This window comes from Carcharhinus amblyrhynchos, chromosome 7 (assembly GCF_965287045.1).
Source record: "Carcharhinus amblyrhynchos chromosome 7, sCarAmb.v2.hapA, whole genome shotgun sequence".
NCBI classification, from domain to species: domain Eukaryota; kingdom Metazoa; phylum Chordata; class Chondrichthyes; order Carcharhiniformes; family Carcharhinidae; genus Carcharhinus; species Carcharhinus amblyrhynchos.
The window spans coordinates 112,646,943-112,668,341 of NC_137330.1; the positions used below are offsets into that span (position 1 = coordinate 112,646,943).

The window sequence follows — 21,399 nt, forward strand, 5'->3', positions numbered from 1 at the left end:
TGCCAATGTTTTAACTGAGCCTCCCTCACTCTAACACACTGGGCAAACACACACAGTCCCAACTCTCACAGACAACCGCCGACTGGATCCAGGGAACAAACACACTCGCCACAGACTGGGGGAAATAAAGGACTCTAAAGCCCCCTCTCTCTCTCTCTCACACACACACACACACACAGACAAACAGGTCACCATAGGGAAACAGCGAATACTTATAACAACAACAACAAAAATTTGTTACAAGAGAAAGCGGTTCACTGTTACTAAACTATTTGGGAAAAGATCCAGCGTTCTGATATTCTTTCACGAAATAGGTTTTTGGAGGGAGGGAGATGTGTTTGAGGAAGAGGGGGATACGGTATAAGGAATCTCCCCTCTCCCTCTCCGCAGGGTATCTATCAGCCCTTACCTGGGAAACACTGCCAAGGCTGCCACTACCAAACACGCTGTCCTGTTGAGGTGAAGACGCGCTCCCGCGGGAGGATGTATCGTAGTTCACTGGATAATCTTGGTACATGTTCCCCCGCAGAATGGAATGGGTTTGTGTTCTCCTTTTACAGCGAGACTGACGGTAAATTTCTTTCTCCTGGGTAGTTTCTCCTTGCCCCGGTATATTTCAATTAAAATATACACACATATATATATGTGTGTGTAAATACAATTCCCCTCAAACAAAGCCAAAATATCAATTAACAGTCCCACTTGATAAAGTGTCTCCTTCAGATGTCTCTGTCCGCACAGCGTTAGAATAAGTTTTCCTCTCTCATTCTGGTTCCTCCTCAATGCAAAAAATCCATAAACTTCCCGGAATCTTCCTCCTCCTGTCCAAAATCTTTCCCCCTCCTCTCTAGAATGAAACTTTTAATGAGTATTTTTTTTCTTTAATTAAGAGTCTCTTGTGTTCACACACTTCTTCACTGGTCCGCTTCGCTTTTTTTTCTTGCAGTGAGTGACTAATAATTTTTTTTCACCATGTAACTCCCCCCACTCCTTCTCTCTCTCTCTCTCTCTCTCTCCTCGGTCTAATAGTTCTGCGAGTTAGCTGTTCGCCTGTCTCCCCGAGTTTGCTGATGACTCAGTGCCCTGGTATTAAAAGTCTGCTCCTTTTTATTTCCAGCACACCCGCAGCTCAGGATTCACGTCAACGCTGCCGGACCCGCCCAACCTCCAGTGAGGGAGGGAGAGAGAGAGAGAGGGAGGGAGGATAGGCTTAGTTTCTCCAGCACCCAGCTTTTCACACAAGCTGCCCCCAGTCAAACTCGCCACTTCACCACCCTGACCTTTCTGTCGCTCCGTGCATGTTTTTTTTAAAAAAGCCAGAGGAACTTATTTGTAAATCTGTCAATGTGATGGGTTCGAGGTGCTGATTTCTCTTTCTCTCTCTCTATGACTAAGATCTGCTGGATGGTACCGTCCATTGACGTATCATGTTGCCTAAAAATGGGTATTTGCGTCAAATGATGCGAGGTGTGGGTTTCCTTGGTTAACGTGACGTCTGTACGGAGGGATTCCCTTCTTGTGTGTGCTGAGGAGAGACCCACACACGCATCACACCAGAGAGAGAGAGACCCTTCCCCAAGTTCCCCCCCCCAACACACACATCACACAGAGAGACCCTTCCCCAACTCACCCCCCCCACACACACATCACACAGAGAGACCCTTCCCCAACTCACCCCCCCCACACACACATCACACAGAGAGACCCTTCCCCAACTCACCCCCCCCCACACACACATCACACAGAGAGACCCTTCCCCAAGTTCCCCCCCCACACACACATCACACAGAGAGACCCCTCCCCAACTCCCCCCCCCACACACACATCACACAGAGAGACCCCTCCCCAACTCACCCCCCCCACACACATCACACAGAGAGACCCTTCCCCAAGTTCCCCCCCCCACACACACATCACACAGAGAGACCCCTTCCCAACTCACCCCCCCACACACACATCACACAGAGAGACCCCTCCCCAACTCACCCCCCCCACACACACATCACACAGAGAGACCCCTCCCCAACTCACCCCCACACACACACATCACACAGAGAGACCCCTCCCCAACTCACCCCCCCACACACACATCACACAGAGAGACCCTTCCCCAACTCCCCCCCCCCACACACACATCACACAGAGAGACCCTTCCCCAAGTTCCCCCCCCCAACACACACATCACACAGAGAGACCCCTCCCCAACTCCCCCCCCCACACACACATCACACAGAGAGACCCCTCCCCAACTCCCCCCCCCACACACACATCACACAGAGAGACCCTTCCCCAACTCCCCCCCACACACACATCACACAGAGAGACCCTTCCCCAACTCCCCCCCCCACACACACATCACACAGAGAGACCCTTCCCCAACTCCCCCCCCCCCAACACACACATCACACAGAGAGACCCTTCCCCAACTCCCCCCCCCACACACATCACACAGAGAGACCCTTCCCCAACTCCCCCCCCCCACACACATCACACAGAGAGACCCTTCCCCAACTCCCCCCCCCCACACACATCACACAGAGAGACCCTTCCCCAACTCACCCCCCCCACACACATCACACAGAGAGACCCTTCCCCAACTCACCCCCCCCACACACACACACATCACACAGAGAGACCCTTCCCCAACTCCCCCCCCAACACACATCACACAGAGAGACCCTTCCCCAACTCACCCCCCCACACACACACATCACACAGAGAGACCCTTCCCCAACTCCCCCCCCAACACACATCACACAGAGAGACCCTTCCCCAACTCACCCCCCCACACACACATCACACAGAGAGACCCCTCCCCAACTCCCCCCCCCCACACACATCACACAGAGAGACCCTTCCCCAACTCACCCCCCCACACACACATCACACAGAGAGACCCCTCCCCAACTCCCCCCCCCCACACACACATCACACAGAGAGACCCTTCCCCAACTCACCCCCCCACACACACACACATCACACAGAGAGACCCTTCCCCAACTCCCCCCCCACACACACATCACACAGAGAGACCCTTCCCCAAGTTCCCCCCCCCAACACACACATCACACAGAGAGACCCTTCCCCAACTCCCCCCCCCCACACACACACATCACACAGAGAGACCCTTCCCCAACTCACCCCCCCACACACACACATCACACAGAGAGACCCTTCCCCAACTCACCCCCCCACACACACACACATCACACAGAGAGACCCCTCCCCAACTCCCCCCCCCACACACACATCACACAGAGAGACCCTTCCCCAACTCCCCCCCCACACACACATCACACAGAGAGACCCTTCCCCAACTCACCCCCCCACACACATCACACAGAGAGACCCTTCCCCAACTCCCCCCCCCACACACACATCACACAGAGAGACCCTTCCCCAACTCCCCCCCCAACACACATCACACAGAGAGACCCTTCCCCAACTCACCCCCCCACACACACATCACACAGAGAGACCCCTCCCCAACTCCCCCCCCCCCACACACATCACACAGAGAGACCCTTCCCCAACTCACCCCCCCACACACACATCACACAGAGAGACCCCTCCCCAACTCCCCCCCCCCACACACACATCACACAGAGAGACCCTTCCCCAACTCACCCCCCCACACACACACACATCACACAGAGAGACCCTTCCCCAACTCCCCCCCCCACACACACATCACACAGAGAGACCCTTCCCCAACTCACCCCCCCCACACACACATCACACAGAGAGACCCTTCCCCAAGTTCCCCCCCCCAACACACACATCACACAGAGAGACCCTTCCCCAACTCACCCCCCCACACACACACATCACACAGAGAGACCCCTCCCCAACTCCCCCCCCCACACACACATCACACAGAGAGACCCTTCCCCAACTCACCCCCCCACACACACACATCACACAGAGAGACCCCTCCCCAACTCACCCCCCCAACACACATCACACAGAAAGACCCTTCCCCAACTCCCCCCCCCACACACACATCACACAGAGAGACCCTTCCCCAACTGCCCCCCCACACACACATCACACAGAGAGACCCCTCCCCAACTCACCCCCCCCAACACACATCACACAGAAAGACCCTTCCCCAACTCCCCCCCCCACACACACATCACACAGAGAGACCCTTCCCCAACTCCCCCCCCACACACACATCACACAGAGAGACCCTTCCCCAACTCCCCCCCCAACACACATCACACAGAGAGACCCCTCCCCAACTCACCCCCCCACACACACATCACACAGAGAGACCCTTCCCCAACTCACCCCCCCACACACACATCACACAGAGAGACCCTTCCCCAACTCACCCCCCCACACACACATCACACAGAGAGACCCCTCCCCAACTCCCCCCCCCACACACACACATCACACAGAGAGACCCCTCCCCAACTCCCCCCCCCACACACACACACACAGAGAGACCCTTCCCCAACTCCCCCCCCCCACACATCACACAGAGAGACCCTTCCCCAACTCACCCCCCCACACACATCACACAGAGAGACCCTTCCCCAAGTTCCCCCCCCACACACACATCACACAGAGAGACCCTTCCCCAACTCACCCCCCCCCACACACACATCACACAGAGAGACCCTTCCCCAACTCACCCCCCCACACACATCACACAGAGAGACCCTTCCCCAACTCACCCCCACACACACATCACACAGAGAGACCCCTCCCCAACTGCCCCCCCCCCCACACACACATCACACAGAGAGACCCCTCCCCAACTCCCCCCCCCCACACACACACATCACACCAGGAAGAGAACCTTCCCCAGCTGCCCCTCTCACACAGACCCTTCCCCAGCTGCCCCTCTCACACAGACCCTTCCCCACAACCCCCTCAGACACAGACCCTTCCCCTGCAACCCCCCCCACACACACACAGACCCTTCCCCAGCTGCCCCTCTCACACAGACCCTTCCCCACAACCCCTCAGACACAGACCCTTCCCCTGCAACCCCCCCAACACATACACAGACCCTTCCCCAGCTCTCCCACAAACACACATATCACACCAGAGAGACCCTTCCCCAGCTCCCCACACACACACACAGACCCTTCCCCAGCTCTCCCACAAACACACATATCACACCAGAGAGAGAGACCCTTCCCCAGCTCCCCACACACACACACAGACCCTTCCCCAGCTCTCCCACAAACACACATATCACACCAGAGAGAGAGACCCTTCCCCAGCTCCCCACACACACACACAGACCCTTCCCCAGCTCTCCCACAAACACACATATCACACCAGAGAGAGAGAGACCCTTCCCCAGCTCCCCCCCAAACACACACAAATCACAGAGAGACCCTTCCCCACAACCCCCTCAGACACAGACCCTCCCCCCGCCAAACCCCTCCCCTCCCGCACACACACGGATCCTTCCCCAGCTCGCCCCAATTCATGTAAAAGACTCAAGGTGCCCACATTGTGTTGGGGGGAGAGAAAAGGGATGAGTATAAAGGGGAGAGCTGTTTCAGTTTAAGGGGAAGTTTAACCTGTCCGCCCTCCCCACCCACAACACACAACACACAAGGGACCAAGTTACATTTCACTTTCAAAAATAACATGCAGAATGCTGTCAACCTTGTCAAACGTGCCGCCAGCCACACTCCCCAGCTCAAAGCACCCGAGGCAGCCAAAAGGAGTGGGGCTGGGTGGGGATGGACGGGGGCTAAACGATGGCGTCCACAAACGAAGCGAAATCGGAGGGAGAGAGGGTGACTGTCACCCAGAGTGAAATCTAAAGACGCTTCCTGCCATCTTTCAAGTAATCGAAATCCTTTCTTACCCCTCAATATATATATAAAAAAAACTACCTACCCGGAATTTTAAAAAAATCCTTTGTGTGTTTTGTTTTGACTTTCAAGTTTCCTGAAATCGATCCTTGCTGTTGGATGATAAAGGTGGGTTTGCCATTCTGAAAATAACTTTTGGGAGGTGGAGGGGGGGGGGGCGGTGGCGTTGTAATTAATAGATGAGTGCGTTTTAAAAGCAGTTTTCTTCTAATGTATTGTGATGGAGGGGGAGGGGTTCAGAAACAGTAAAGTGGCTGCAATTTGACTGTATCCAAACTAAATTGGTGGCTATTGACTTTAACATGTACATTCAGATGCCTGTTCCCCCCTGCTACACTGGTCAGAAGTCCCTGCAAAGAGAGATTTGGCTCCAGCGTGTGACAGGATTGGTGTTACTGGGCAGTACAGTGACATACCGCACGTACCACAGTGTGGAGTGGGGAGAGAGAGAGGGAGGTTGCTTAATGCTGCCTGGTCTGTTTCCATGTGGAAAATAACAAGGTTGTTGGCAGAAAGAGAGAGAGACTCTCGCGCGTTGGAAACCCAGCATTTACGCGATGCTTAAAAATAAACATTTATTTTTACCATTTCTTTTGTGCAAAAGGTTAGAACACAATGAGCGATATTTTCCACTCCCAGAGAGAAAATGCAACTCGTGTATACATCAGCTGAGTGCTTTGCTTGCATCCCGCTGATGTAACAACTTTTTCACCCTATGTGTATGAAATGTCTTAAAGCGCCCCCCCCCCGCAATTCAAACAGTGATCAAGGAGCAGCGCTCCGAAAGCTCATGATACCACATACACCTGTTGGACTTTAACCTGGTGTTGTGAGACTTCTTACTGTTGTTATGGAGACAGACAAGGTCGGTCAGGAAGTGATGGACAGTTCTTTCCAAGTTTGCTTATTAGTGTCGCAAATAGGCTTACATTAACACTGCAACAAAGTTACTGTGAAAATCCTCCATTTGCCACACTCTGGCGCCCGTTCAGGTACACTGAGGGAGAATTTAGCACGGCCAATGCACCTAACCAGCACGTCTTTCTGTCTGAGGGAGCAAACCGGAGCACCCAGAGGAAACCTACGCAGACACAGGAGGAACGTACAAACTCCCCCCACACACACATCACACAGAGAGAGACACCCTTCCCAGCTACCCCCCCCCCCCCACACCCACAGACACACACACAGAGACAGTCACCCAAAGGAATTGAACCCAGGTCCCTGATGCTGAGAGGCAGCAATGCTAACCACTGTGCTCCAGTGCCACCCCTATTGTATAGTTGGGGTTCACAGAGAGATGTTGTTGATGTCACTCTCTGCTTGCCTTCCCAGGGTGTTATGAGTTCTTGGTGGGCCGAATGGACCCCCTTCTGCACTATAGGGATTCTATGATTGTCAGTTGTTAATGGATAAAGGCAGAATAGTCCCAAAAGCTGTCTAATGTTGTCATACTTGACAGGAGAGAGGAATCAAAGGTTTTAAGTTTATTTATTATTATTAAGTTGGCTTAGTTTAACACTACTATGAAGTTACTGTAAAAATCCCCTAGTCACCACACTCCAGCACCTGTTTGGGTACACTGAGGGAGAATTCAGCATGGCCAGTGCACCTAACAAGCACGCCTTTCAGACTGTGGAAGGAAACTGGAGCATCTGGAGGAAACCCACACAGACACAGGGAGAACGTGCAGTCTCCACACAGACTGTGAGCTAAGCTGGGAATCGAACCCAGGTTCCGGACGCTATGACGCAGCAGTGCTAACCGCTGCGCTACCTTGTCACCAAGAGAGAGGGAAAAAGGATTTGATTTATTGTCACGTGTATTGGAACACAGTGAAAAGGATTAATTCTTCCACATTATACAGACAAAGCATACTGTTCATAGAATACATGGGGAGAAGGATAGAGAGGATGCAGAATGTAGTGTTACAGTCATAGCTCGGGTGTAGAGAAAGATCAACTTAATGCAAGGTAAGTCTATTCAAAAGTCTGATGAAAGCAGGGAAGAAACTGTTCTTGAGTTTGTGACCTCAGACCTTTGTATCATTTTCCTGATGGAAGAAGGTGGAAGAGGGTATGCCCAGGGTGCATGGGGTCCTTGATTCTGCTGGGAGCAAGCTACTTAACCTCTCAAACCCATTCCCACATTTAGTGTGATCATAGGGCTAACGGTAGGACTCTGAATAGTGTGGATGAACAGAGGGATCTAGGTGTATGTGTACATAGATCCCTGAAAGTTGGGAATCAAGTAGATAGGGTTGTTAGGAAGGCATACGGTGTCTTGGCGTTTATTGGTAGGGGGATTGAATTTAGGAGCCGCAGCGTCATGTTGCAACTGTACAAGACTCTGGTGCGGCCGCACTTGGAGTATTGTGTGCAGTTCTGGTCCCCACATTATAGGAAGGATGTGGAGGCTTTGGAGAGGGTGCAGAGGAGGTTTACCAGGATGTTGCCTGGTATGGAGGGGAGGTCCTATGAGGAGAGACTGAGGGATTTGAGGTTGTTTTTGTTAGAAAGAAGGCGGCTATGAGGGGACCTTATTGAAACATATAAGATGATTAGAGGTTTAGATAGGGTGGACAGTGATAGCCTTTTTCCTTGGATGGAGAAAGCTAGCATGAGGGGGCATAGCTTTAAATTAAGGGGTGGTAGTTATAGGACGGTTGTCAGGGGTAGGTTCTTTACCCAGAGGGTGGTGAGGGATTGGAATGCCCTGCCTGCTGCAGTTGTAAATGCGTCTAGTTTGGGGGCGTTTAAGAGATCCGTGGATGGGTTTATAGATGGAAAGGGTTTGGTTTAGGTTAGAGGGTCATTGTTTTTTAACTGGTCGGCGCAACATCGTGGGCCGAAGGGCCTGTTCTGCGCTGTAATGTTCTATGTTCTATGGCTGATCTGTGACCTCTCTCTATCTTACATTTGCCACCTTTCCCTTTGGCTAACAAAAGTCCACGCATCTCAGTATTAAAGCTAACCATTGATCTGGCTTAAGCATTTGTGGAAGAGAGTTCCAATCTTCCACCATCCTCTGTGTGTTTGTCTTGAATGTTTTTGACTGTCCTCTTACTACAATTCCCAGCTTACTGTTTCTCCTGATCCACCCTGCAGCCCTAGCCAAGCTGGTTCCAGTACAGCTACAGCACTGGCATCGACCAGAGAATGTGGAAAATTGCCTTATGTCCTTGCCACGAAAAGCAGAATAAATCCAACTTGGTCAGTTATGCCCCCCATCAGTCTCCTTTCGAATTTCAACATGGTGACTCAGTGATTAGCACTGCTGCCTCACAGCGTCAGGGACCTGGGTTCAATTCTGGCCTTGGGTGACTGTATGGTATTTGCACATTCTCCTCGTGTCTGCATGGGTTTCCTCTGGGTGCTCCGGTTCCTACCCACACTCCAAAGATGTGCAGGCTGGGTTGATTGGACATGCTAAATTGCCCCTTAGTATCAAGGAGTCCAGCAAAGTAAATACGTGAGTTATGGGGAATAGAGCCTGGGTAGGATTGCTGTCAGTGCAGGCTCAATGGGCCAAATGGCCTCCTTTGTAATGTAGCGCTTCTATGATTCTATGATGGAAGGGGTCATCAACAGTGCTATCAAGTGGCACCTACTCAGCAATACTCTGCTCGCTGTCTCAGTTTGGGTTCTTCCAGACCCACTCAGCTCCTGACCTCATTATGGTCTTGGTACAAATATGGATAAAAGAGCTGAGAGTGAGGCGAGAGTGACTGCCCTTTACATCAGGGCAGCATTTGACTGAGTATAGCATCAAGGAGTCCTAGGAGAATGGAGGTCAGTGGGAATCAGAAGGAAAGCTCTCCACTGATTGATGTCATACCAGCACAAAGGAAGATGGTTGTGGATGTTGGAGGTCAATCTTCTCAGCCACAGAACATCACACACAGTGAGAGTTCCTCACGTCTTAGGCCCAACTGTCTTCAGCTGCTTCATCAATGATCTCCCCTCCATCATAAGGTCAGAAGTGGAGATGTTCACTGATAATTGAATAATTTTCTATACCACTCACAACTCCTGATTCTAAAGTTGACCATGCCCATATGCAGCAATACGTGGACAACATTCAGGCTTTGGCAGGTAAGCAATAGGTAACATTCACACCATCCGAGTGCTAGGCAATGTCCATCTCCAACTGCAGTGGTTCAAGAAGGCAGATCACTACCACCTTCTCAAAGGCCAGAGGGTGATGAATTCTATGGGATTCATTGTAAAGTTAAAGATTATTTAGTAGTCACAAGTAAGGCTTATATTAACACTGCAATGAAGCTACTGCAAAATTCCCTTAGCTGCCACAGTCCGGCAACTGTTTGTGTCAACGCACATAACCAGCACATCTTTCAGACTGTGAGGGGAAACCCACACAGACACAGGGTGAATGTGAAAACTCCACACAGACAGTGACCCAAGCTGGGAATCGAACCCAGCTCCCTGGTGCTGTGAAGCAGCAGTACTAACCACTATGTCACCGTGCCACCTGAGCTTTGAAGGCCAGATCATTGAGTATATTTAAGACAGAGATAGACAGATTCTTGATAGATAAGGGGATCGAAGGTTACGGGAAAAGGTGGGAGAAAGGGGAACTTATCAGCCACGTTTGAATGGCGGAGTAGACTCGATGCCAAATGGCCTAATTCTGTTCCTATATCTTATGGTTTTATGGTCTAACGGGGGGTGGTAATAAATGCTGGCCCAGTAAGTGACAACCGCATAGCAGCACAGTGGTTAGCACTGCTGCCTCACAGCACCAGGGACCTGGGTTTGATTCCCTGCTTTGGTCACTGTCTGTGTGGACTCTACATGTTCTCCCTGTGTCTGCGCAGGTTTCCTCTGTGTGCTCTGGTTTCCTCCCACAGTCCAAAAGATGAGCTGGTTTGGCGCATTGGCCATGCTAAGTTCTCCCTCAGTGTACGTGAACAGGCGACAGAGTGTGGCAATGAGGGGCTTTTCACAATAACTTAATTGCAGTGTTTATGTAAGCCTATTTGTGACAATAATAAATAAACTTTCAAGTTTAAGTGAGGCAAGTTATCATGTGAGTTTAATTTCTTTTTGTTTTTCCAAAATGAGTTATGTTGTTTTAAAACATTACGCAAGCTGTGACCCAACAAACACACGCATGCAAAATTGGCCCATTTAAGCCACTTAAAAGATTCAAGCAAGAGCTGGCTTGCTAGGAAGTCAATGAAGTAGAAAGTGCGTAAGGCTGAATGTGCGCTAGAACATGGGGTGTTGTTCCCCGCCCTTTATAATGAGACGGGAGTTTAGACCAGGCATGCCTTTAGCTTGAGGGGGGGATTGCATATTATTTATTGTTGTTTTGCAGGTGACAAGAGCACTGAGTCCAATTTTCTTCCCATTTGAACATATTATTGTGTTAGTTTGTTTTTGTGCGTGAGCTGCGCCATGGAAAACAAAGTCGGGAAATGGAAGGCATATTTTTGCCTTCAGTCCCTGGACAGGTTATGTGCCAGTGATCGCTATTTTCAGGTAGCCATGTCTGCTAAAACAGCCCTGACAGAGAATTAGCTATAACTTACGACAGATTGATTTGAGAGAGGGAATAACACAACACAGATGAAGGGGATTCATAATCCCCAATGGGATAGGGTGCTGTTCACCATTGCTACTTCCTAGTCTATTCAGGGCCACAGTTTCTCCACTGCAGCAATGCCACTGATAGGAACTGACAAAACACAAGCTTCACTTGAATTGCACCATCTATTTTAATATCCCCTGATTAACTTGTTTTGAATCATTCTTGTTGCTGCTTATTTTTAATATGCTGCTTTTTTTAATATACAGCATACAAGGCTACAGACCAAGTTCTGGAAAATGGGATTAGATTATGGGTTGGGATTAATTATGGGTGGCAGGTGGCACAGTGGTTAGCACTGCTTCTTCAAAGCGCCAGGGACCCGGGTTCAATTCCTGGCTTGGGTCACTGACTGTGCGGAATCTGCATATTGTCCCTGTGTCTGCATGTGTGTTTCCTCCGGTTTCTTCCCACAGTCCGAAAGATGTGCATTGGCCATGCTAAATTCTCCCTCAGTGTACCCGAACAGGCGCTGGAGCATGGTGACTTGGGGATTTTCACAGTAACTTCATTGCAGTGTTAATGTAGGTCTACTTGTGACTAATAAACTTTAGAACAGATTGGTGTTTGATGGCAGGCACAGACATGATGGGCTGAAGGCTATGGGGGGATTATTCCTGTCTTGCCCGCCACGGGAACTATATTGGGCAGGGTTAGAGGGTAGCCATGCAAAGGTCTGTTGACCTCGGGCGGGATTTTCCAGTTTTGGGGTGACGCAGCTGGAAAATCCTGCCCTTCGGGTGGGATTCTTGGCCCTTTCGGCGGTGGGAGCTGTTGTGCCGTTGGTCGTTGGTGGGATTTCCCATTGACTCCACCCCACACCGTTGGGTAACTCGCGGCAGGTATGTGCTGTCAATGGGATCAGAAGATCCAGCCGGAGTGAACAGCTGGAAAGATCCAGCCAAAGACTCTATAACTCATCTTTTCAAAATGGAAGACGTAGCATTCGCATCCAAAGTGCTTCTGCAGCCATTGAAATTCTTTTGTACAAAGAACAAAGAAAAGTACAGCACAGCAACAGGCCCTTCGGCCCTCCAAGCCTGTACTGATCCTGATGCCCTAACTAAACTACAAATAAACCTTCTGCCCTTACTCAGATCCTACCCTTCTATTCTCTCCCTATTCATGTATCTATGTAGATTCCTCTTAAATGTTGCTAACATGTCTGCTTCCACCACTTTCTGTGGCAGCACGTTCCAGACACCCATCACTCTCTGTATAAAAAATTTTGCCCTTAAACTTTCCCCTTCTCACCTTGAACCTGTGCCCTCTCGTAATTGACACTTCCACCCTGGGAAAAAGCCCCTGACTGTCTACCCTGTCTATACCTCTCATAATTTTGTAGACCTCTATGAGGTCTGCCCTCAGCCTTTGTGGTCACTGTTGTTAAAATTCAACATCTTGTCATTTGCTCTACACAGAACCACATTAGCTATCGACTCACTTTACCAAGGACACTTGCTGTCTCTGTTGAAATATGTTGTGCAGACATAAATCTTAACACAACAACATGAAGTTCATCTGCTGTTTTAACAAAGTTATTCAAGTTAGCGCCCCTAAAAAAAGGATCAAGTAATTTCATGCATCCCATAGCGAATCTGCTGTGTAATTCCAAGGCCTCGGTGTTATTAGAAACAACAAGGGACATAAACTCGACTGCATGTTACCGATTCATGCATCCATTCTTAGAAATGAAGGAGTGCTGCAGTGTGGCTGGCGCAAGCATTAACCTGCCTCTTAGGTGAACATAAAATATCCCATGAGTCGGTTGGTACATGACCTCAGACTTTTGTATCTTTTTCCCAACAGAAGAAGATGGAAGAGAGCCTGTCCGGGGTGCATGGGGTCCTTAATTGTGCTGACTGCTTTTCCGAGGCAGCAGGAAGTGTAGACAGAGTCAATGAATGGGAGGCTGAGTTGCATGATGGACTTAAAAACAGCTTCTTCCCTGCTACCATCAGACTTTTGAATGGATCTACCTTGCACTAAGTTTATCTTTCTCTACATTTTAGTTATGACTGTAACATTACATTCTGCACTCTCCTTTCCTTCTCTATGAATGGTATGGTTTGTCTGTGTAGCATGCAAGAAACAATACTTTTCACTAATATGTGACAATACTAAATCAAATCAAATCAAATTTAAAGTCAATCTGGAACATTACATCATGGTATGCCAGGATACTACAACCAGGAGACAGAGGCTAAGATGAAGAACAAGGCTGGTTTGCCTGATGGACTGGGCATCATTCATGACCCTTTGTAGTTTCCTGTGGTCTTGGGCACAGCAGGAGCCATACCAAGCTGTGATACAACCAGAAAGAATGCTTTCTATGGTGCATCTGAAAATGTTTGCGAGAGTCGTAGTGGACATGCCAAATTTCCTTATTCTTCTGAGGTCTTAGAGGCATTGATGGGCTTTCTTAACTATAGTGTCAGTGAGCATGAAACTATCATTGATCGTTGTAAAAACCCTTCTGGTTCACTGATATCCTTTAGGGAATCCCTACAGTGCAGAAGGAGGCCATTTGGTCCATTGAGCCTGCACCAACTCTCTGAAAGAGCGTCTGAACAAGTGCCGGAGTGTGATGACTTGGGGATTTTCACAACAATTTCATTGCAGTGTTAATATAAGGCTACTTGTGACAAAAATAAATAAATTTTAAAACTAAACTAATTATCCTCTTTCAACTCCAAGCAAGAAAACATTGCAGCACTCTGCTAATTGTTTCATTTCATGCTCAAAGTCATCTTATTGGTAATTCGGTTTCATATAGATTAAGTACAGCACTTTGTAACGTTGGGGTGGCACAGTGGTTAGCACTTCTGCCTCACAGCGCCAGGGACCCGGATTTAATTCCCAGCTTGGGTCACTGTCTGTGCGGAGTCTGCATATTCTCCCCATGTCTGCGTGGGTTTCCTCCGGGTGCTCTGGTTTCCTCCCACAGTCCAAAGATGTTCAGGTTTGGTGCATTGGCCATGCTGAATTCTCCCTCAGTGTGTCCGAACAGGCGTTTCTGTGGGTAAGCATGTAGCTACAGCAGATGGTAGGGAAGACAAATGGTATGTTGGTCTTCACTGCGAGAGGTTTCGAGTACAGGAGCAGAGATGTATTGTTGCATCTATACAGGGCCTCAGTGAGGCCACACCTAGAGTATTGTGTGCAGTTTTGGTCTCCTTTTCTGAGGAAGGATGTTCGTGCTCTCGCGGGAGTGCAGTGAATGTTTACCAGGCTGATTCCGGGGATGGTGGGACTGGTGTATGAGGAGAGATTGATGAGGTTAGGATTGTTTTGCTGGAGTTCAGATGAATGAGGGGGTGTCTCATAGAGATTTAGAAAATTCTAACAGTACTAGACAGGGTAGATGTAGGGAGGATGTTCCTGGCGGTGGGGGAGTCCAGAACCAGGGGTCACACTCTGAGGATTCGGGGTAGACCATTTAGGACGGAGGTGAGGAGGCATTTTTTCACCCAAAGAGTGGCGAGCCTGTGGAATTCATTACCACAGAAACTAGTTGAAGACAAAACATTGAATGTATTCAAGAGATGGTTAGGTACAGCACTTGGGGCAAATGGGATCAAAGATTATGGGGAGAAAGCAGGATTAAGCTATTGAGTTGGACGATCAGTCATGATTGTGATGAATGGTGGAGCAGGCTCGAAGGGCCAAATGGCCTCCTCCTGCTCCTATCTTCTATGTTTCTATGTAACCAGTTTATTTAAATTGAGTAGCATGCTGCAAGCTTAAATTTATTTACACGTGATCATAAATCAACCGAGGATATTCAAGCCTAGAAGATATGTTGTATGATACTAGCCTATAAGTGCTTAAAGGTGTAAGGACCAGTAAGTTTTATTTTATTTTTACTCCGCTGATTCTATCTCCTTCAGATTTTATTTAACCAGGGAGAGCTGATGACATTATCAGAAGTTCTAGTTTGGGTGAGTTACGAAAGGCAATAGGAGTGACGGATCTGGATTAACACGAGCTAATTATTAATCTGGGGTATTTCAGCAAACTTGTCTATTCCAGTCACACAGTGGCTCAATGGCTTGTCCAAGCAATTAGCAGCTGCTCTGTGGTTGGACCCCACTCTCAACACACAAAAAAAGTTTCAACAACATTTATAACCAGCAAAAAAAACTTTTAAAAAAAACTGCCTTGTCTCCTAGAATCTATTTAATCTTTGAAAGGAATTTCAACGGACTGACTCCTTCATTTAAAAAAAATCAATTATATTTAACCATTAACCCAGTATTAACCTTACTGGAGTCCTTTAGCTTCTCTTTTGTGATATTACACAACTCAATGCTTCCGCAAACACACAACCAATTCAGCTTTTGATTAGATATTGAACAGAAATTAATGGGAGCATGTGCCCCAGGTGGACAGTTGGCAAAATTTAACACATATTCGAAAAGTAGATGTCAGATTACATTAATTGTGAAGATATGGTAAATGTTCAAACTTATAGGTAAAGTTTATTTATTAGTCACAAGTAAGGCTTACATTAACACTGCAATGAAACTCCTCTAGTCACTACTCCAACAAACACATGTTCGGGTCAATGCACCTAACCAGGCACATCTTTCACATTGTGGGAGGAAACTCATGCAGACTCAATGGTGACCCAAGCTGGGAATTGAACCCAGGTCCCTAGTGCTGTAAGGCACTAGGGACCTGTAAGACACTGTAAGACACTAGTGCTAACCACTGTGCCATCGCACCAAGTAGATGAACAGAGACATTCAGAGATTGAGATACCATAAATCTTCGGAAACTAGAGGTTGAATTGATAACTCAATTAAAAGAACACTGTCTTAAAATTAGGGTTTGCCCTTTTAGGATGCATATGACGAGAACCTTCTCCTTCAATAGGTTGTGTGACTTCATAACTCTCTACCTCAGGAGGAGGGGGGCATTGAATATTTTTAAGACAGAAGTTAAAAGATGTGCAGGTTAGGATTGGGCGTACTAAATTGCCCCTTTGTGTCCCAAGATATGTAGGTTAGATGGATTAACTGTGGGAAATGTGTGGTGTTACAAGGATAGGTAAGGGGAGAGGGACTGGGTAAGATGCCCTTCAGAGAGTTGGTGCAGACTGGGTGGGTTGAATGGTCTCTTCTGCACTGTAGGGATTCAATGAGGTGGATGGGTCATAAGGATTCCAAACATTAACTGCGTTTCTCTCTCCACAGTTGCAGCCAGACCCGCTCAGATTATTCAGCTTTCTCTGTTTTTATGTTAGATAGATTCTTGTCAGGTACAGGAATCAATGGTTACCGGGGGAGTAGATGGAAATGTAAAACCTGAAACACAAACAGATCAGCCATGAGCTAGTTGAATGGCAGAGCAGGCCCGAGTGGCTGAGTGGCCTACTTCTGCTCCTATTTCCACACGTCTGTATATGGATAAGTCTTATAAATAAGGATACGGAGTGGAAAAGCAAATGGGAAATATTAAACTTCACAAGCCAAGGCAGGATTTCAAGTATTCTGTTTAGTTTTGGGGCATTTTACTTTATGTTGGACATTAGGGTCACAGCAAGGGTATAAAATAGATTCACAAAGAGAAGATCATGGATGAGAAGCTTTAATTGAGGGATGTCTGGAGAGACAAAGAGCGGAATGTTCCCATCCTTTCTGCCACGGGAATCGTAGCGGGCGGGACACGGACCATGTAAAGCTCCGTTGACCTTGGGTGGGATTTTCTGGCTTTGGGATGAGTGCAGCCGGAAAATCCCACCCAAAGTCTTTTATAATTCCGTTGCGAGGAAGTCTAATCGAGATATTCAAAATTATGAGGGATTTTGCAAAGGTAACAAGGAAAAAGCTACTTCAACTGTTGGTAAGTCATTAACTAGGTCAATTTAAGATAATCATCAAAAGAATTAGTAAGGAGATTGGGAGAAATTGTTTGAGGCACAGGGTTGCTCTAATATGGAATTCCCTATTAAATTCAGTGGTAGAAACAGAAGCTATAATAACTTCTAAAAGTGAAGTGGATAAATAGTTGAAAAAGAAACATAGGAACAAATGAGAGGAAGTGTCCATCAGTGGGACCAAATGGTACTCATACAGACATAGTGGGCCGAATGGCCTTCTTCTGAACTCTCAAAACTCTATGATTGTGCTTAACTATTTGAACGTTTGCTTTAATTTCCAAAAAAAAATTGCCCATCATCAAGGGGAAACAGAACAATGCCATCCAGTAAGAGATCCAGTTCACATGTGAGCTACTAGTACAAAGAACAAAAAGAGCAAAGAAAATTGCAGCACAGGAACAGGCCATTTGGCCTTCCAAGCCTGCACCAACCATGCTGCCCCTCTGAACTAAAACCCTCTATGCTTCTGGGAACCATGTCCCTCTATTCCCATCCTATTCATGTATTTATCAAGAAGCCCCTTAAAACTCACATTGCTCCCACTAACCCCCCAGCAACGAGTTCCAGGCATCCACCACCCTCTGTGTAAAAAATCTGCCTCGTACATCTCCTTTAAACCTTGCCCCTCACACCTTAAACCTGTGCCCCCTAGTAATTGACTCTTTCACCCTGGGAAAAAGAGAGAGCGTGAGAGAGAGATTGAGAGAGAGAGAGAGAGAAAGAGTGAGAGAGAGAGAGAAAGAGTGAGAGAGAGAGAGAAAGAGAGTGAGAGAGAGAGAGAGAAAGAGAGTGAGAGAGAGAGAAAGAGAGTGAGAGAGGTGAAAGAGAGTGGGAGAGAGTCAGAGAGAGTGAGAGAGAGAGTGAGAGAGAGAGTGGGAGAGAGTGAGAGAGAGAGAGAGTGAAAAAGAATGAGAGAAAATGAGAGAGAGAGTGAGAGACTAACCACTCTGTCTATGCCTCTCATAATCTTGTAAACTTTTATCAGGTCACCCCTCAACCTCCATCGTTCCAGTGAGAACAAACAAAGTTTCTCTAACCTCTCCTCACAGCTAATGCCTCCACACCAGGCAAAATCTTAGTACCTCTTTTCTGAAGCCTCTCCAAAGCTTCCACATCTTTTTGGTAATGTGACGACCAGAATTGAACACTATATTCCAAGTGTGGCCTAAGGTTCTATAAAGCTGCAACATGACTTGCCAATTTTTAAACTCAATGCCCCGGCCAATGAAGGCAAGCATGCCTCATGCTTTCTTGACTACCTTCTCCATCTGCATAGCCACTTTCAGTAATCTGTGTGCCTGTAACACCCAGATCCCTCTGCCTAGTACTGAGAACACAAATAATTATTTCAAACTTACACCAACTTCCCTCTTCACAAGGAAACCTAGTATCACCTTCCATCATAGAATGATAGAATCCCTGCAGTGCAGAAGATGCCATTTAGCCCATCAAGTCTGCATCTAGTGTCCGACAGAGTATCTTACGTAGGCCCTCTCCCCCACCCTATCCCTGTAAAGTCATGCATGTACCATGGCTAATTCCCCTAACCTACATATCCTGAGACATCAAGGGGCAATTTAGCATGGCCAATCCACCTAACCTGCACACCTTTGGAGTATGGGAGGAAACAGGGGCACCTGAAGAAAACCCATGCAGACACGGGGGGATATGTGCGAACTCCACACAGACAGTCACCTGAGGTTGGAATCTTCTCAATGAGTACACTGGTCCCACAAAAATATGGAAGTACACCTCTCGCCTCTTTGATGTAATATCCAAAGTACATTAACTGTTTAATTTTGCAGGATAGATTACCTACCACTTAAAGTCATCTTCATTGAATATGTGTCTGACATGCATTTTAGCAAGATAGTCAAGTTTATACCCTTCATTTGCAGAACACAAATGACAAAGTCATCATGATATTGCAGATAGTAGTTATCGTCTGTGATCTGTTTTTCAAGTGTTAAACGGTTCATTGCATCAGCTGGTTTTGGTTTGAAAGTAAAGTGAAACTAACTAACCACTGCCACCTCCTCTCCTCCGAAACCGTGTCTATATTGTCCTGTCGTAGATGGTGCATAATGTTGGAAAAAGGAATACATTGCACCTGAAATTAAAGGAGCGATTTTTCAATTCTACAGCAATGTGGTGGAGGAAATCAGTAGAACAAAGGACTGGATGGGTTCTGCAAAGGGCAGGCTGTTTGCAATGAGTAGGCAATGGTGGGATTACTGCATTGGGGTGGTGGGTAGCGGGGGCATCTGCTCCTCAGGCTTCTCACTAGGGACCCAGGTTCAATTCCCAGTTTGGGTCACTGTCTGTGTGGAGCTTGCACATTTTCCCCGTGTCTGCATGGGTTTCCTCCATGCGCTCCGGTTTCCTCCCACAGTCCAAAGATGTGCAGGTTAGGTGGATTGGCCATGCTAAAATTGTCCCTTAGGGTGGGAATTTACAGCCTCCCGTCCCAAAATTGTAAAATCCCACCCAAGGTCAACAGATCTTCCTATGCCCCACTCTTCGCCCACTCCGAACCCTGTGGCGGTGGAGCGGGGGGGTAAAATTCTGGCCTTAGCGTCCCAAGGTGTGCAGGTAAGGGAGATTAGCCATGCTAAATCATCCCTAAGTGCCCGAGAATGTGAAGCTAATGAGCACTTAGTGAGGTAAATACACAGAGTCACAGGGATAGGGTGGGCTTGAGTAAGATGCTCTGTCCAAGAGACGGTCCAGACATGATGGGGAGAATGGCCTCCTTTTGGACCATCTTTTGGCACAGATCTGGCAAAGGTATGGTTATGTGGTACTGTTATACCTGAACAGCATGAGGATTTCTCCACCGGCCCCAGTTGGTACAAGACCCAGTGCTGGCAGGGAAACAGCTGTCGGCTGGGTTAGATAACCTTTAACCTGCTGATTGAGGTTTCTTTCTTGGAAGATGTTTGTAGCAAAAAACGTTTGGATATCTGTGGTTTATATCGGTGGTTTGCCCTGGTCCCTTGCACTGTTGGAAATGAGTAAATGTGTAGTGTAGTGTGTTTAAATTGCTCATTGCGAGATCCAAGGCTTGAGAGATGAGAAGTGATGCTCCAGTTCTGACTTGCATGTTACTAAGTGAAGATCAATTGCTTCCCTTGGAAACAAACTGGGAATTACTTCCCATAAAAATTCGAGGGAGGTTCTGACGTGCGAATCCCAAATCGAGTACCGCTGACCTGCGAATATGATGGGTCAAAAGGAACATTTGAAGCAGCTTCCCATTCCAGACACCAAAATCCATATGTTCATTGAGATTTGGATTCTGGGTATTTTGATGTTGTGAAAGACCACAAGACATAGGAACAGAATTAGGCCACTCAGCCCATCGAATCTGCTCTGCCATTCAATCATAGCTAATATTTTTCTCATTCCCATTCTCCTGCCTTTTTCCCCTAACCCCTGAACCCCTTATTAATGAAGAACCTATCTATCTCTGTCTTAAAGACACTCAATGACCTGGACTCCACAGCCTACTGTGGCAAAAAGTTCCACAGATTCATCACTGAAGAAATTCCTCCTCACCTCTGTTTTAAAGGATTGTCCCTTTAGTCTGAGGTTGTGCCCTCTGCTATGGCTGAATTTTACGCGGGGCTGTGTTACCCACACCCTCCACCCTCCCAACCGAAAAGCTAGTCAGGAGCCTGCCCATCGAAAAATCAATTGCACTGCAGCCATCATACACTTGCTGGGGCAATAATTAGTTCAATTTGCCAGGCAGCTCTAGTCTCAACAACACCAAGTTCAAGCAATGCCCACTGCTGTCATAGAAACATAGAAGATAGGAGCAGGAGGAGGCCATTCAGCCCTTCGAGCCTGCTTTGCCATTCACCACGATCATTGCTAATCATCCAACTCAATAGCCTAATCCTGCCTTCTCCCCATAACCTTTGATCCCATTCGCCCCATAGAATGGGAGGTTATAAAAACTGGACTTCAGGTAGGTCTAGGGCGTTGGCAGGGCCTGGCTGGTAGGCCCCAGTGAGGGAAGCAGGGGTGGTGGATTGGAGGACTGGGTTTGAGGGT

General features: G+C 47.9%; 1 protein-coding gene and 1 long non-coding RNA gene across 3 annotated transcripts in view; both read right to left on the reverse strand.

Moving 5' to 3' along the window:
• Window positions 1–1,536, reverse strand: part of fosl2 (FOS like 2, AP-1 transcription factor subunit) — a 30,623-nt gene extending 29,087 nt beyond the window's left edge. Inside the window, exon 1 of one of the 2 annotated variants that reach the window (XM_080192969.1) lies at window positions 410–1,536. In XM_080192969.1, the coding sequence (XP_080049095.1) occupies window positions 410–517 (108 nt within the window). In that variant the 5' untranslated portion in view covers window positions 518–1,536. The remainder of the gene's footprint in view (window positions 1–409) is intronic. The other variant, XM_080192971.1, reaches the window with a different exon arrangement.
• The window catches only part of LOC145345225 (uncharacterized), a 790,615-nt gene that overhangs the window by 34,779 nt on the left and 734,437 nt on the right, over window positions 1–21,399 (reverse strand). The window lies entirely within an intron of this gene.